Source organism: Pleurodeles waltl, chromosome 10 (genome assembly GCF_031143425.1).
Source record: "Pleurodeles waltl isolate 20211129_DDA chromosome 10, aPleWal1.hap1.20221129, whole genome shotgun sequence".
Lineage (NCBI taxonomy): Eukaryota > Metazoa > Chordata > Amphibia > Caudata > Salamandridae > Pleurodeles > Pleurodeles waltl.
The window spans coordinates 857,463,931-857,481,129 of NC_090449.1; the positions used below are offsets into that span (position 1 = coordinate 857,463,931).

Here is a 17,199-nt window from a genome sequence, read left to right on the forward strand (position 1 = left end):
TTAACGTGAGAGAAAAGGTATGACAATCAGGAAAATTGTTTACACCACAAACAAGAATCAAATTCTGAGGTGAGTGTGTAGGGATGCTGAAGTTAGAGGGTCCAGAATCACAAATTCTGGCAAGTAATTCCATTCCAGCGCTGTCCAATTAGGAGTTATTTTCCCTCAAATGTGGAATAACCATGTGGTCCCAGAATTTCAAGGCTGCTAGTAGTTTCCCTATTCTGGGGACAGTTCTGCTCCCATTTACAACCTGCTCTGAGCCAAAGGTAATAGGGAGAGCTGGGGTTTATGCTGGTGCTGGTGCTGGCTGTTGGGCAGGTGGGAGGGTATAGAGGGTATAACAGTCACTGAGATTCGTGTCATGTAAGCTGTATATGGCCTAAAAATGACTATTTAATTAATCCATGGAACTATCTATGCTTATTCTTGACATTGTTTGCATTTTTTTCTATGTATTGGTTTTGTGACTGTTTTCTTCCTGCTTATAAATGGTCATTACCTTCCTGAACGCTCCTTTGTTGAGCCTGTGGATGAAGTCTTAACTCCATATCATTCCTCGCGAAGAGACTTGTCCCTTGTGAACATTTCAGCAGTACCTATTCCTTGATGGGATTGTGTGGGATAAAATTCCATTTGATATATACGGGCCTACCAAGATCATTCAAATTCCATGTCTTCACAATTTCTATGACTGATGTTATTACACCTGGTGTTGTATCTGATGATTGGGATGTCCAGTTGATTCTATGTTAACTGAAATGAAAGACTACGCTGTATTTGAAAGTGATGATGTGTATACCAACACAAAGAATTATGGGGAAATGTTCTGCTATAATAATTGGGGACATTACTACCTGCACCGTGCAACTAGACACAGATCAGTATTCAATTACACACAGTGGTAACACTGTTCAACTCCACCTGTGGGGAGCCCAAAATATTATTCAGAAAAATTCACTTATTTGTCTGGGCATGATATAAAAAATGCAGAGTCTTATTATTTCAACTTGCCACCTTCAAAAATTAGGAACATTTTGCTGACTAATACAAAGCTGATTTATTCAGATTCCTTTGTTTCCCGTCTTGCAGTTGAAGGTTAAGAATACTGGAAGAACAACATTGATGTAAAGAGTATATGGGGAACACAAGATTTGCAAATACAGGGTAGGTAAGCTTTATTTAGAGCATGCCTTATTCCTATACAAAATATTTTTAGTGAAAAGCGCAGACTCTGGGCAGACATTCAAACAAAAATCTGCGCTGTGGGAGTTGCGCAGCGGTCTGTGGAGGAGATCAAGAAGAGGTGGTATGACTTGCGTTCCCATGCCAAGGAGAGGGTGGCAAGAAGACATCAGGAGGCAAGGAGCACAGTAGGCGGACCATCCACCGAGACACCCTCCACCCCGATAGAAGACCTGGTGGAGTCGACACTCCTCCCAGAAGCTGTCAGTGGGGTCACTGACATCGACACATCTGGCACACCAAGCATCAGTAAAGGTAAGTGCAATATTGAAATGTAACCCTATATGTGTGTGTACAAATGCCCCTTAGGAATTAGCAAGTAGTTCAAAGCATTGTGATAGGTAGTCCATTCCACATCTTAGAAGCGGCACAACAATGCCTTATGGGAGTGGTAGTCCACAACCCAGAGCTGAAAGTAGCACATAGAATGTAATTAAGTAGAGCGACACCCAGAAGAACACAACACCCACAACATAGTGATATGATCTAACAGTACATTTATTACCATTGTATAACCTTACATAACTGACATGCTGCACATTGTCGTTGCAGGTAGCCCAGGCCCAGCAGCATCTGCAAGTGCCGTTGTGGGGGATACTGAAACTCACCCTGCATCTGACTCAAACACCAGTGAGTCACAGAATATAGCGCCTATCAGACGCAGGGCTAGGGCTGTACCGCTACCCGAATTGAGCCAGAACTCTGACGACATGCGGGATGACGGCCACACACCTTCCCCAGATGGCAGATGCACTGTTATGCAGGAGTCCCAGCCCCAGCGTAGCACAACACCCAGCAGGAGGCCTTCGTATGCAGGCGCACAGCATATGGAAGCAGGAGAGGAGCCATCAGTCTTCGGTGGCCTGGAATCTGCTATGTAGAAACAGCAGCGCCTGCAAAACAGGAAAATATCAGCTTTACAAAGGCAGATGCAGGCACACAATGCCAACATTGGGGGGCTGCATCGGCAGTTGGAGTGCCTAAATTCCAACCTCACTAAACTGCATGAGGGACAGATCCAAGCTTCTGAGAACACCAGGGAGCTGACAATTGCAGTGAGGGAACTGTGCACAGAGCTGCGGCACAACAGTCAGCCACCGCAGGCAGGAGATGCGTTTTATGGACATGTTTGGTGGTTTCTGTCGCTCGGTCAATCGCCTCGCTACTTCAACAGCCCTCATATCGCGGCGTGCTGTGGCCGCACAGGTGGGGCCAGCGCACAGCAGTAGGGATGTGGCACAGGGACTGGTGCAGATCACTACTGTGCTGGACAGTATGCTGGGTAACCGCTCCGCTACACCCAGTGAACTGGGACTAGGGGACACAGAGGACACATCCAGCCTCAGCAGCTTAGCAGTGCCCACCACTGATGCTAGGCGTCGCAGTGCCAGGCACGGCACTGAGGCCGACAACAGAGGTGCCAGTGAGGCCACTGCACACTCGAGTGGCTTGAGTGGCCGTAGCAAGTGACAGTAATGGCCACAGGGGACTGTGTTCTTATTGTGTGATACAGTAAACTATGATTCAATAGTGAGATACTGTTATCTGCTTTTTTTTTTTTTTAGACACATATTATTTCATTTTTTCTGCTAGTGAAACATATGTTACCTGATGTTAAGGTAATAAATATTCTAACTACCAGTACACATGTCAGTAAAGTTGTGTTGTCATTGCTTACATCTGAAATGGTTGTGCGTGATGTCAGCACGCCTTTGCCTGCCCTCTGCTGCACTGGTGCTGTCTGCTGGCTGTAGGGGGGTATGGGAATCATCATCCTCATCAGAGTCTGAATCAGATATTTCCACAGGTATGCCCCTGGTGGTAGCTATATTGTGCAAGATCGCACATGTTGCCACTATTCTACATGTTGTCTCCGGGCTGTACTGTAGTGCACCTCCACTTTTGTGGATGCACCTGAAGGGTCTCTTCAGCAGGCCAAAGGTGCGTTCCACCACATTGCGGGTTGCCCTGTGTGCTGCATTGTATCTCCGTTCTGCTGGTGTTGTAGGATTGAGATAGGGCGTTATCATGTAGGTGCGCACTGCGTAGGCACTGTCTCCTGGAAAGAACAGAGGGTATTATGAGTAAGTGAGCCATCTGACGTCACAGCGGCATCAATGAGCCAGTGTACAGAGGGACAATACCTAGTAGATATCCTTCACCAAACTCCCCAGCTAGTAGTCCAGTGTGAATGCCGCTGTGGCGAAAGATGTATGAATCATGTGTGCTCCCTGGGAACCTGGCCACAAGATCAGTTATGATGTAGGCGGCATTGCATATCACCTGTATATTCATTGAATGTTGGTATTTACGGTTGCGGTACACATACTCTGTGGCCGATGGTGGACAGATTGCAACATGTGTCCCATCTATGGCACCTAGGATGTGGGGTAACTGTGCTATCTGGTAGAAATCTATTTTTGTCTGCTGTATGTTCTGTGGGGTGTGGGGGAATCTGATGTACTGGTGTATCCTACTCAGCATGGCGTTGATAAATGCATTGAAAAATCTAGAGAGGGCACTCTGTGATACTCCTCCAGCTGTTGCTATGACCCCTTTGATAGCTCCCTGAGGCGAGTAGGTGCAGGGTGCATAACACCAGCACATGGGTGGGCATGCTATGAGTCCTATGTGTTGTGCGCTGCAGTATGGGTTGTAGCTCAGCTATCAGGTCAAGTATCATGGCTGAGTTCAACCTGTTCTTCTCATATATTTCCTCCTCAGTCTGGTTAAAAAACGGTAATGCGCACTCTGAAAATGCACTCCTGTCTCCTCCTCCCTCTCCTCAAACCTGCCGGGATCTTCATTCTCCTCGCCATGACGTAGAGTGCAGCCATTGTGGAAAAGAGTATGAGGCTTTCAGGGCCTCTTTATATAGGTTGCACCTGGTTACCACCTGGTTTCACTTAGTAGTATTTTGCATGTGCAAAAGGCCCTTCTGCGAAAAATCACAATTTGCGTTTTTTTGATGCATCGAATTGCAACTTGGTTTTGCGAGTCGCATTTTGCGTCTCGCAATTTACTACTTGAAATATCGATTCACTAATTGCGATTCGGTATTTCATGTAGCAAATTGTGAGATGCAAAACGCGACACACAAAACCAGGTCGCAGCGCAAAAAAAAAACGCGATTTTAGCGATTTCTTATTTTTGGTCTGCGAATGCCTTTCATGCATCGCAGACCAGGTTTTTGCATTCGCTAACGGCCAAATTTAGCGATTCGCACCGTTTACGAATGCAATTTCGTTTGATACATCTGGCCCATAGTGTGGGTAAATTGTGCCAACAATGGTTACAGACTAAAATGTTAGCCGCAGTTAAGGAACATCCTAACACTCTTTCTGATGATATAGACTTACAGGACTTCTTGTTAGGTCCAAGAAAGCCACGCTCTAAAAGATTCTTCTTTGCCATATATAATGAGATCTGGAAGCTTTCTCAAATAGAAGCTGCTGCATGTTTTACGACAGACGGACAAACAGAACAGCATGAACACTCTGTTCAACAAGATTTATTCCCTTAACAACATTGTGTCGTCTGTGATTGAAATTATTCAGACAGACATGTCCCTTTTATACCATGGACAAAGTCAGCTGCGTTCCATCATGCAGTTAGGTTAGACACTACGGATTCTGAAAAACGGCTGTGTTCCATGGAAGTACATTAACAGTAGTGACTTGTTTGCTGCTTTTAATTTGTCCAGGGAACAACAGACAATGGCTAAAAGGGAAGCAAGTTTCACCATGCTTCAGATAGAAAAGCTAGAGAAATTACCTTTCACAGTTGCAGAGAGAGTCCATCGACAGAATGGCTCTTACATGGTATTATGAATCTGCCCATTTCCACTTTTCATTTTTTGTAATGCTTGAAACATCTTGCCATGGGCAGATAGGAGAGGCTAGGTGACAGCTATATTAAAGAAGAGTGGGAGTTACCCATTGAATGCAAATGTCTGAACGGCGAAACAGACATCTTTCTTAGCGTAAGCGAATGTGAGACTACTGTTAGTCATTCAATGATCTGCAAACAGGTGTCCCTTCATGGCCTTTGCAATGTGGGGGTCGCAAACTTGGCCTGTTTTCTGAAGGGTACTCCTGTCCCTTTGATTTGACCAGCATTTCATGTACTTTTGAATGGAAGTTATGTTGTGCCGAGTGACCAAAGCTGTTGCGGTATGCAACCAGGAATTGCCTATGCAATTTCGGTCTCTAAGGTCATTACGGGTTGCGGACATGTTTTATTCCCTCCCACACAGGAGATAAGAGTAGCAGAAATGTGGCCTCACATTGATACTACTAATGTAAATTATGACAAGCTGAGCAGACTAAAGGTGCTACTGTTCCAGAAACAAGTTGCGTTGACTTCGGCTATAGAGACGTATGCTCTCCAGGTAGCAAGATCATCAAACGAGATACAATCCCTATTAAATACCAACTTCCTCAAGCACTTTGGAGAGCTGATTTCCAGAATTTTCACCACCTCGAGCACTACGGATATTGTCCATTTCTTTAAGGCTGTTGGGTCTGGATTTGTGTCCATCTTCCAGACAGAGTCGTTCCTTTGCTTATCCATTCACTCTTTTCCAGTATGTTTGGGGGCTTTCCTTTGACTTTGGCATTAATAGGTGGAATACTACTGCTATTGCTTTAGATTTGCGGTGGTTGTGCCCTTCCAGCCAAGAGGAGTAGTGGAGCTACTACCACCAGCCCAGCTGCGCCATGAATACATGGTTCAGTTCTTTAATGCTCCGTTGCTGGAAGAGTTGGAGCATGACTGGTCATTGTCATTTAGACCAGTCCTATGATGCGTGCAGCCAATCTTTTGCTGCGTGTGGTGCCTCTTAGAACATTTGCCTACAGTGTGCCTTGCTGTTCCGCCAGTGCCTCCTGTGGACCATGAACTGCTGTTCCTGATGAGGGCTCATTCACGGTCATGCATCTTGAGACTAAGGCTAATTTACGAGGCCACTTTTGAGCCACCCTTGGTGGATGATCTGGCTCTTTTCAGCACTGTGGATGGTGCCGCCACTGCATGAGGTCCTGCACAAGAGACTGCCACGCACTACAGCTCCGTGGATCCGTCGGTCTGTCCTGTCATCGATCTAACATCTGACGATGTGGAACCTTTCCTGAGGGCCTTTCCATTTAATGGCTTTGAAGACGCTCTTCAAGATCATGACTACAGTTAAATAAATTTGATGATTGGCCTATTACACCAAATTTGAAATTGCATACATTGCAATACTTTACTTTGGCCTGCTGTGCTTGTCATGGTCGACATTGTGTCTCTTCATACGTTTTAGCTATTTTTAACATGTTTTTAAATACCATTATAGCTATTTTTTTAATGATTTTAGCTTGTTTTAGTCCAGAGCATTTTTAGCTTGGATTAATTTGCCTTCTGTGGCATCATCCTATTGTGTCATACTTGTTCCGGCAACGGGGAGGGTGTAGTGAATCCTATCTTGTTTTAATGGGAAGCAGGAGTTAGCTTAGCCTTCCGGCTTGCAGACTTGTGCCCCCGTCACCCAGTGACTTTTACTCTACTTAGTTTGCTCTGTTTTAATTATATCTTCCCAAGATGGGGGCATTGTTTCTAGTTAGGAAAATGTTTTAGTTTCACGTTATCAGTGCCACTCTGCAACGGCGTCACTATCTGTGTCAAAGATAAATAAGGTGTAGGTATTAACATTAGGTACTTTCCCACGTTGTGCTTTCCAGGGAATTGTTCATGTAATTGCCGCCCCAAGCATGTCTTCTTATCTGTTGTTTTGGAGCATACCTACATCAGATCTGTATAAATACATCTCACACAGACAGATAGCTAATGTCAAATGTCATCCTTGACTCTGGAGAACTATCCTTGAACACAAAAAAAGCATTAAAAGTTGCCAAGTGGAACAGGTGAACCGCTAAATTCTTATACCAAACATAAGACTTACGAGCAGCAGTGTAAGGTTCCAAACTCTGATCTACTCTATCAACGCCACCCAGGTGCTTATTATAGTCTAAAATGCACACAGCTTTGCACACTTCGGCAACCTGACCCCAAACAGCCACAGGTGAAGTATAATCATTGTGTATAAATCTAAAGACAATTTCACACACAATCCTGCATTCAGTACACCACCTACAAACATGTCATTCATGCATGGCAACAATACTCCTTTGGAGTAAATTTATTTACTTACCTAAAACATGCAACTATGCATACCACAGGACAGCCACTGCCAAAACTGCAACAAGCCACAGCAAAGGAAGCAAAAGCTTTGAACTAGAACAAAAAGAAGAAATAAACTGTTATTATCATAAATACAAATACTTCGCCAGTTGACAAACACCCGCCACCAACCATTTTTAAATGTTCCCTTGTGTCTAGTCTTCTCTGTTTGGGGTCAGATGGGCCTAAAAAAAAATAGGCCAATCTGCCCCAAAGGGGGGCAGAAATGCCATAGAATATATTGCCCCCTTTGGAGGACGACCCTTGCCCAAGGGGCCACCCCCCCACACACAATACACACACATGATGCCTGGCGCAAAGTGGATTCTGCCCCCCTTGAGAGCAGATGGGGGCAGAACTGCCCAATAGTGCTTTTTGCCCCTTGGGGGTGACCCTTGCCCAAGGGGACACACCCCCAACACAAAAAATTAAAATAAAAATAATCCCTGGCGTAGTCATGGTTTCTGCCCCCCCCCTCCCCCCCCTCCCCCCAGTAACTATGAAAGATCTGTGCATTGTTATTTGTCTTTTGTTTTCCAGGTACCAACTGCAACTGTTTTAATACTGCTGCTGTTTTGATAGCGCCATTGCCAACCTTTTGCATGAAGCCCAACATGCTAATGCTAATCTTAGGTTAGTGAGGTGTTACCTCATGCCAATGAACTGATGTTAATCTGCTTGCTGAACAAATGTATTATATAACTCCTTTTCAAATATTGCTGTTATTAATGAGTGTTTTCGCTATTGAGCTTATAGTTCTTATTGCTTTGTTTAAACTAAGATTCTTCAGGTCATTCCAACAGCCTATGATGTTTCTTTACTTGCACAATTTGGTGTTGAGACTAGTTTTCGTGACCTTAGCATTGTTAATATAGGGAAATAAAAATTTTAATCGATACTAAAAGGTGTGGTTATTTGTGGCCAAATGGGTCAAGATGCATGGTTTACTAATTCCTTGATGATGGTTATTGATGTTTAATACTGTTGTTACATGACACCTAATAATATAATTTAAATGAGTCAAAAGATTCATCGACCTTATAGCAGCGTCCGGCTACTTACTATGATGAAAATAGATAAGCAAAACGTGCGCTAATGGTATTGGTACTACCACAAACAGCACTGCCCAGTGACCCAGTGAAAGGCAGACTTCAAATGTGGAGAGTAAAAGGAACTGGTGAAATATGATGTGAGGTTTGCTGTAGTCACTGCCTCTTCCTGCTTCCACGCCCTCAAAATGCTCAATGTAATCTTCAAATGGCTCCCAGTCCGCACATACGGAATCGTCGCCCAGGTCCTCATCTCCAGCAAGCTGGACTATGGCAACATATTCTGACAGAATCACTGTCTAACTGCTAGAAGACTTCATACCATACAAAACTCACCAGCCAGACTCACACTTAGGCTTTTCCTCGTGTTCACATCAGCCCACCAGACAAAGACCTCCATTGCCTCCCCCCCATTCACTAACCCACATGCAACACACCCACCAGACACTTCTGCTCAGCCAACCCACACACATCCCCCACATGCAAAGAACCAGTCGGCTGTTGTGCTTTCCAAAGCCTGGAACAACTAGCCCCTCTACCAGAGAGCTGCCTCTTCAGTATTTGTGCTCCCCAAGAAACTGAATCCATGGCTCTTCTCCTGGACAAGTCCCAGTCATAGCCGACATACCCCTGCTTTCTCAGCACCAGGATACTCTCGAGGATGAGCTGTGCACTTCACAAAAACCCTTAACATTACACAAAATAAAATAAAGTTTGCCTTAGCATTATTGTTCTGGTTTTGTTCACACATCTCTCACTTTGGTATCTCCTGAATTACACACAGTCTCTGCTCTTTTTCATCTCTGTCATACTCATTTCTTTCCCAACTTTCTGTCCCTATTCGCATGCATGCCTAATTCACTTTTACTACTACCTACCTTGCCTTTCTCTCTCTTCAATCACTTCTCTCAATCCCTTCTCTATTACTGTCATCCTCCCTCCCACCTTCTCCTCCTCACTCCCTCTCGGAAACCGAGTGGAAGATTAACTTGGGTGAGATGTCCGATACTCCCACAGAACCTTTCGTATTAAATTTTAGGATTGAATGTTGAAAGAGCTCAAGTCTGGCTGTGAACTAGCTTACCTCGATCTATGTCTGCCCAGGGGCTTAGCACTGTCTACAATTGAGCTCAGCTCTGTCTGCCCAGGGTAGCAGTGCTAGTCATGCAGGAACTCAGCTCCAGTTCAATGAAGGAAATTACCTATGGGTACACGATCACCGCTCTATCTGTGCATTTGTTCAGCACTATGTATGTAGGGACTTAGCTGCATCTGTGCTGGAGCTCAGCTCTATCTACAGAGGGGTGAGTTCAGCTCTACAAGATGATTATGTATGTTTGTAGCAGAGCTCCACTCTTTCTGCATGCACAATAATATACTTTTTTCTTTGCAATATGTCTTCCACCTGTTCAACCTATCTCCGCAAGAACAACCTACTTCCTTGCCTTAACAAATTAGGCATCCAAAATGAGCTTCTTGATACTGGGCAGACTTCATCCTTTTGAATGGTGATTTTTTTTAATTGACTTTGCGCTACAAATGTTTGGACACGTGTCTCCTCTTACCCCCTCTCAAAGGCACAACCTCCTCCTTCCTAGTGTGCGATTTATGGTGAGTGTCTTCTTGATGTTCATTGCTTTTATGTCATTTTAGTATGTACTTTTGGTCTGGATGTGTAGTGAGAAAATGTAAAAGAGCAAGAACGATAAGGCTTAGACAAGGAGACAAAGTTAAAAATGAAACAAAATAAAAGTGAAATGTATGGGGTGGGTTGAGAAACATGAAAAGGGAAGATGACAAGGAACAGGAGAGTAGGCAGGGAGTGGAGAGCAAAGGGGGGCATAGGGCAGAATAAGCAGTGCTGAGGTCTATGTGACTACCTATAGACAATACAAAATAAGTTAAACTGCACTGTAGCACATGGGAAGGAGAGAGCGGGCCTGAGCAGAAAAGAAAAGTTCAAGAAAAAAACAAAATTTGAACTCTTGTCTCTGAGAACTAAGTTTGAGCTTTAAAACAGGTGGTCTCTGAAAAGATGGAAGTGAGGTAGACCATGTCTCTGAAGTAGGCGTGTATATCCTCTGAACTACACTTATTGGTTTGGATCATTTGAAATGTGAATGTGTCTTGGATTTGGCTCAAGGTTTGCCAACTGCCAGCTGCCACTTGCACAGATAGTAAGGATGATGAAAAGGTAAAGCACACAAAGGGCAAAGCAGTCTGGGAAACACCATGCTGCTGTGGCTGAATGTTTTGGGGAGACAAGCCAGGAGTTGTCTATCCACAGTATCATTCTGATCCATTACTTCAGTCTATTATATACCCATCCACCAAACGCAAAGGGCGAGAGGCCTTTTGGGAGGTGGACTATGAGATGTCTGAAGGGCCTAGTTCAACTACAATCCCCTAATACATGCACAATCCATTTTTATTTAGTACGCATACTGCACATGCCTCAGGAAGCACAGTATATCTAAAATAGGGCTGTCGTGCCACACCCAGTGCATCCCTGAAGCCAATGAACAGGACAAAAAAGTGAGAGGGCAAAATTTCCAGTACTAACAACAGTGACACATGAAATATGCAACTGTGCAGCATTTTTGCATATGTATGATTCTGCTGCATTTGCCACATAAGCCATCATCTACTGCATAATCTTCAGATTTTAAGGGAAAAAAATGCTTCTAGATCAAATGGTTCAATAGTTACTAAAAATGCAGCAACATGCGTTGCTGTGTAGCGGAAATCCCTACGCAAATGTTGACTGGTCATCTTTCTGCTGCTTATTGCTATACGTAGGTGTTAAATTGGTACCAATGAGGTGCAACCTATGCCCAGAAAGTGTTAATAAGTGTAAAAACAGCAATATAATGGAATTATACTATCACAAAATAAGCTACTTTACGCTGCATAATTTGCTTTTTCTTGGTGCATAATTCAGTCAACCTTGACACATAATGTTGCCCTACCCTTATGAATAATTCCAGTGGCCCTGCCAATCAAGAAGCTGGGAGAGGTACTGAAGTGGGTCTTCCCAAACCTGCCTTTGCTGCTCTATCTTGGCCTCATTGGGAATCAAAGCTTGCTGGCTCATACGCCCAGCAACTGATTTCTGCTGCGTTGGAACATCTGAGTTGCCACTAAGTAAGCCAAGAAAGTAAAACAAAAATATTATTTCCCAATGTGTTTGTGTACATGTTAGTGAGTGACAGAGTGAATGGGACTGGATGAAAGTGTGTGTGTTTCAGAGTGTCAATGAGACGGAAGGTGAGAATCTGAGTTGGGAGTGTGAATGAATAAGTGAAAGTGAGTACGAGGGAGTGAGTTGAAGGAGGATGACTGCCAGATCGTGTTAATGATTGGAAGTTGTGAGAGGGAGGGGAAGTCAATTGTGGGTGTAGCTTTCAATGGAGTAGCAGGTGCAGCTGCACAAGGGCTGAGTTAGTGAGTGTGTGTGTTAGTAAATTAGAATCAGGCAGTATGAGTATGTTTGTGTGTGAGTAACTGTGAGTGACTCAGTAAGGAGAATGTCAGAGTGAGTGAGGAAAAAGAGACTAGGACCCAGATTATCAAAACTTTCACACAATGCAGTGCAGCACCTAAAGTTGCTGCACTGCGTGAAAGGGAGAGAGCAGGAAAGCACCATTTCTACAAAGACATGGCACCATCCTGCTCTCTCCCTCGCGCTGGCACGCAATTAGGCTACCGAGAGCCCCACACACCTTTGTGCCATAATGCAAAGGTGTCTGTGTGAGACTAGCATAGGTTTTGCAGTGGAAATGTGCCCTTCCATTACAAAATACTATGATTTGACTAACTTTAAATCTTTTATTCTTCGGATTTGTGCTGTACAGTCCAGTACACATGCACAATGGGAAAGGTTAGGTGAAATAAAAGCATGTCTCCTTTTTAACACTGCTTTCAAGTGGCGTTTTACTTGGATGCAAAACACTGTTGATAGTGCGTCGGACCTTAATAAGTAAACTTACAAGGAGAAGCAAATAGGTTGATTAACCTTTTGACTCATTTAAGATGTTCTTGTTATAGTTCCAGTGCAGAAATCAATACACAATAATCACTAATCATTAGTCAACATCAATAATCATTAGAGTCAGTAATTGTCACACAACAGGACTTTTCAGCCATGAATAACCACACCTTTAGTAAATATTAGTTCCCTTAAAATAACAATGCTAAAGTCATGTAGATTAATCTCAAAATCAAATGACACATATAAGAACAATATGGTTGACCAAAACTATGAAAAAAAGCAACCTAATCAAAGCTTGACTTACGAGGCATTCTAAAGCTACAGTGCAAATCAATAGCAGAGTTAGCTGCAATAGAGATATGTGATACATAAAATTCAGCAAGATAGCTTGTCACACATTGGTCCCTGTAATTTGTCAGTTGTCATGTGAATGTCCTCAACTAATCCAAATTAGCATCAGCATGTTGGACTTCATGCAAAGCAATTTAGAACACAAATTTCTGAAAACATCTAACTAAGGAACTAACAACACAGCACAGTTGGTTCCTAGAAAGAAAAGGCATAAATGCAAAACAGTCACATGGTCATATCTACCTATCCACTGTATGGGTCAGCAATCAGAATCAGTCTTCGTCCCCAGGTCATCGATCGATCAGCAAAGCATCAGGCTCTCAGTCAGAGAGTATGAGCACAATGACAGAATCTCGAATCTCTTCTAAAATTCTCTTCATCTCTCAAACTCGCTCTAGATCTCTGGTCTCATCGTCTGTCTAATTTCCCTCTGTCGCGTTGTTATATCAAAGTTACCTAAACTAGCCCCTAAATCCCTACTGGTCAGTTAATCGTACAGTAATACACTATCCAATAATATTTCTATACCAAATCTATGAATTCTAATAATTCTCTTCACACAAAGTTGATTTGACCACTTTACGATGTCCTTATCATCCGGCTCGTCAGGTAACTATTTTGTTGCATATTCATAACCAGTCAGTGTCTTCATTGTTCATGTCCTGGGAAAGTACATCTCACACACATTACATAAAAGTTGTTACATCGTTAGGACATTGCCTCCTGCTAGTTGATTCTCATAGAAAGCTTCTGCTAAGCATTTTAATAAGACAATGGATATTTCACAGTTTAGTTCACTGTCAGCATTTTATTAACCGCTAAGAAATACAGCTTCTGCATGAGGCCTGGCAAGACTAGGCCAAGACACTCGCTAAGTTAAGGCCTACAATTTTAGAAGTAAGAGTATACTTCATAACCTTAAATATAACATATTACTACATTATTCTAATATATTTTCAATGTTTCATATGTATTAATCATTAATTAGTATGTTTCGTGAACCTTGGTGGCCATTCTCCAAGGTCACATTTCCCCCAAACATGTGCATTATTTTCTACGTTATTCATTTTCTACAAAATTCCTTATTAAAAAAATATGTAAACACTCATTAAAATTTTCTAATTAAGATGCCTGCTTCAGCACTGTCTACTATTATTAAAGTTTTACCTCAAAAACCATGAGTGGTTGCCCAGGAATTTCCCCTTGATGCAGAGTAACACAAAACAGTGATTTGCACAGCTTTGTGTTACTTTCAGACAACTTTCCAGGGCAAAACAGGTTTTGCACTGAAAAGTTAAAAAAATAAAAAAATAAATTGTGCAGGTTTGCGTCCCTTTTGTGATGCAAATTCAGTGCCAAATGGTTGTTGATCTGGGTCTAAAAATGAGTATGATTGAGGCAAATTTTGAAGAAAATGGGGTAAACTCCTTGGAGGTATTATGCCTCACCACTTTCAAAGATCACCAACCACCGCTGACACTTAACAGCCTGAGCTGCCAACTTTGGATCTGGGGAACGAGGTTTGAATACGAGCATCAGCTCAACATCCTGTGATCATGGAAACATTACTTAATCTTCCTGTACTAAAAATCTTGAATTTGTGTAATGTAATCCGGTGCTCATGAAAAGCACCCTGATGCTGTTCCAAGTTTGCTCTATGTAAAACTGCTCAAATGGAGAAAAAAAAAACACGACTACAGCAGTGGACATTTTATTCAAAGGATTGGGATTACAACCAATTGGCCCTCTTTGCTATCCACCAACCCCACCCATATTTTTCCTACATCATGTTGCATAGTCTTATGTTTGAGTTAGTACTTAGCATTTTTAGAATCACTAAACCACTGAACCACAAGCCAACCCCCCCCCCCCCCCCCCCCGAACCCGTTTGCTAACAGTTCTGGAATGCTGGAAGGTCACTGCATTTATTTAGTGCTTATTACCCCGCCACATGAATAATCAGCACTATAAGAACGCAACTGCAAATCAAGACAATTTGGGATTTCTGCCTTGTTTGGTTGGAAGCAGAGGAAAATGGCAGATATTACCTTTAAAATGCAGATGCGGTCTCACATACCACTGTTAATAGGTAAGTATCGTCTCTCTTACACTACTTTGCTCAATTAGAACGCCCCATTGCGAGGTTTTCGTGGTGGATGTGTGAGCCTCCCATCGCCTCTTTTGAGGACTCTGCTAACAGCAAGATAAGCTGCCTGTCGAAGAAACTAAAATGTTTGCCACGCACTGTTTCCCTGCGACAGACAACCACGCAGTAATTGAGCGCCCTTTTCTGACATTGGATTAACACACCTAGCTAACGTAGAACCTGTGAGAAGCCGTATACCCACTACCCTGACGAGTCTGTGCCCACGGTCTTGCCTAGAGTGAAACCGGCACGGTAACTACAGAGTAAAACGCGCTAAAGAATACACTTATACTTTCACAGAATGGACCGTGTAGCCAATCAGCACTTCGGATTGCTAGTAAGGCTTTTTTTGATTGGCTAACTTGCAACCACTACTCCAATCCTAAATCACTTTACAAATTTCGAGTCCCGCCCACTCCCAGGATATGTCTAGCTACTGAATTGGCTGTCTGGCGACCCGGAAGTAATGAAATTATGAACGTATGTTATAGAATATAATAAAATCAATCGCGCACAGTAAGTTGGCTTCACGGATGGTCATTGTAAAGAAAAGTCAGGAGCTGGCGGCATCCTACAACAGAGGAACAAAGGGGTTCTGTCATGGTGTGCATCAGCAGAACGTTGCTGAGGAAGGTATGGTCTCTGTCTCCATGGAGCCCTAGCCACTGCAACGTGTAGTTATCCCCTTGCGAACATGTACAACTCGTACAAGTTTTGTCTACCTAATTGTAGATCGGTCACGTTACATTAGCCACTTATGGACGCTGCTTTACGAAACAGTTCTGGTTAGCAGACGAGAAAGCACGTAGCCCCTTGACTCTTTTGACGACCTCTAATTATTTGACCTGCTTTCCACCTTCCCCTTAAATCGACCCTCTTTTTACGTTTAAGGTGCTAGGGAAAGCGCAAAAGATTAAAGTTGCATAAATTAGCAAAACTCTTAACACCCTCTCTGCTTTCTATTCTTGCAACAGTCTTAATGCTTAGGGGCAGGGCAGGAAGAGCCAGAAGAACAAAACTTGTTCATCCACCTGTACATTCATCGTAGTGAGTTAAGCACCCACTCCAGAGATCTGTCTGTAGCCTACATGTCACTCATACATTAACCAGGACACAAGTCTTAAAAAAGAAGTGATGGCGAATAAACAAGTTGGGCAGTACGCAAGTGACATAATTGTGTCACACATGGGATCACAACCCATGACCCCACAGTAAGTGACATCAGATATTAAGACTTCGAACATATGTTTAGCACGTATATCATGAGCACATTTGAGTGCATTACAATATTTAAGAAATTAGATTTTGAGTCAGGGCTGTGCCAAAATAGTGACACAATCACAACACAAAATTTGGGCCTCAACTTTAAACATATATTTTTTAAAAACCCTAGTAGAAAGAAACAAGGAGATACATGGTAGTAAATCTGTTCTGCTTAATTGTTTGATTTTAAAATATCTTATGGGGTTAAGGCACCTGCTGCAAAGATCTCTGTGGCAGCTAAATCTCAGGTAAAAATAATAATAAGATAACACTGGAGGTTAACGTATTTGCTGGAGAGATCTGTGTTTTCTCTAGTCCCCATTTTGAATCAGAGTAGCATAGAGGGTTAATATGCCGCCTGCAAAGCACATTACGTCACATGTAGATGGCAGATTTTAATTTTATGTAGATGGGTAAGCAGGTTACTGCTATTACCTCAGATCCTTTTGTTACTTTCAGTTCATAAATTGTAATCCTCCTAATATAGCACAGTGGGCTTTGAAGGACATATGACTACATCTACATATATCCCTCACTGTATTATGTAACACATCCTGTTTACTGATTTATATACATTCGATTTTTGTCATTGTGTGATGTGTATGTGTGATGTAATTCGCTCGGACACCATGCACTGGGATAAGTAGCACTATAAAAGAACTAACGCAAAATAGTAGTGTTTAAATTATGTGTGTAACTACTGGGACAGACCAACACATCTGGCATACTTACTAACAAACTTTATTGCATTTCCAGTTTGCCTTCATATAGTGATACAAACATGTTCATACATTTTGCAGAATTTTGCTATCATATATTCGTTCACTCCAAGATTTCATAGCTTCTTCACATAACTATTGTTACACAGCTTTGGAAATAGCACTTAACTATCCCCCCTAACCACTGGCAACTGCGGTTACCTCTCATGTAATTGT

The 17,199-nt window shown here is 42.8% G+C and overlaps 1 protein-coding gene and 1 long non-coding RNA gene across 2 annotated transcripts in view; one reads left to right on the forward strand and one right to left on the reverse strand.

Moving 5' to 3' along the window:
* Window positions 1–1,531: 1,531 nt before the first annotated feature.
* On the reverse strand, window positions 1,532–14,727 carry LOC138260826 (uncharacterized). Its single transcript, XR_011199016.1, has 3 exons — window positions 13,099–14,727; window positions 7,436–7,518; window positions 1,532–2,138 (listed from the first exon to the last, which is right to left on the reverse strand). It is a non-coding gene; the product is annotated as an uncharacterized lncRNA (long non-coding RNA).
* A 730-nt stretch (window positions 14,728–15,457) lies between these two features.
* The window catches only part of GTPBP10 (GTP binding protein 10), a 98,190-nt gene continuing 96,448 nt past the window's right edge, over window positions 15,458–17,199 (forward strand). Inside the window, exon 1 of the mRNA XM_069211562.1 lies at window positions 15,458–15,634. Coding sequence (XP_069067663.1) covers window positions 15,602–15,634 — 33 coding nt within the window. The 5' untranslated portion in view covers window positions 15,458–15,601. The remainder of the gene's footprint in view (window positions 15,635–17,199) is intronic.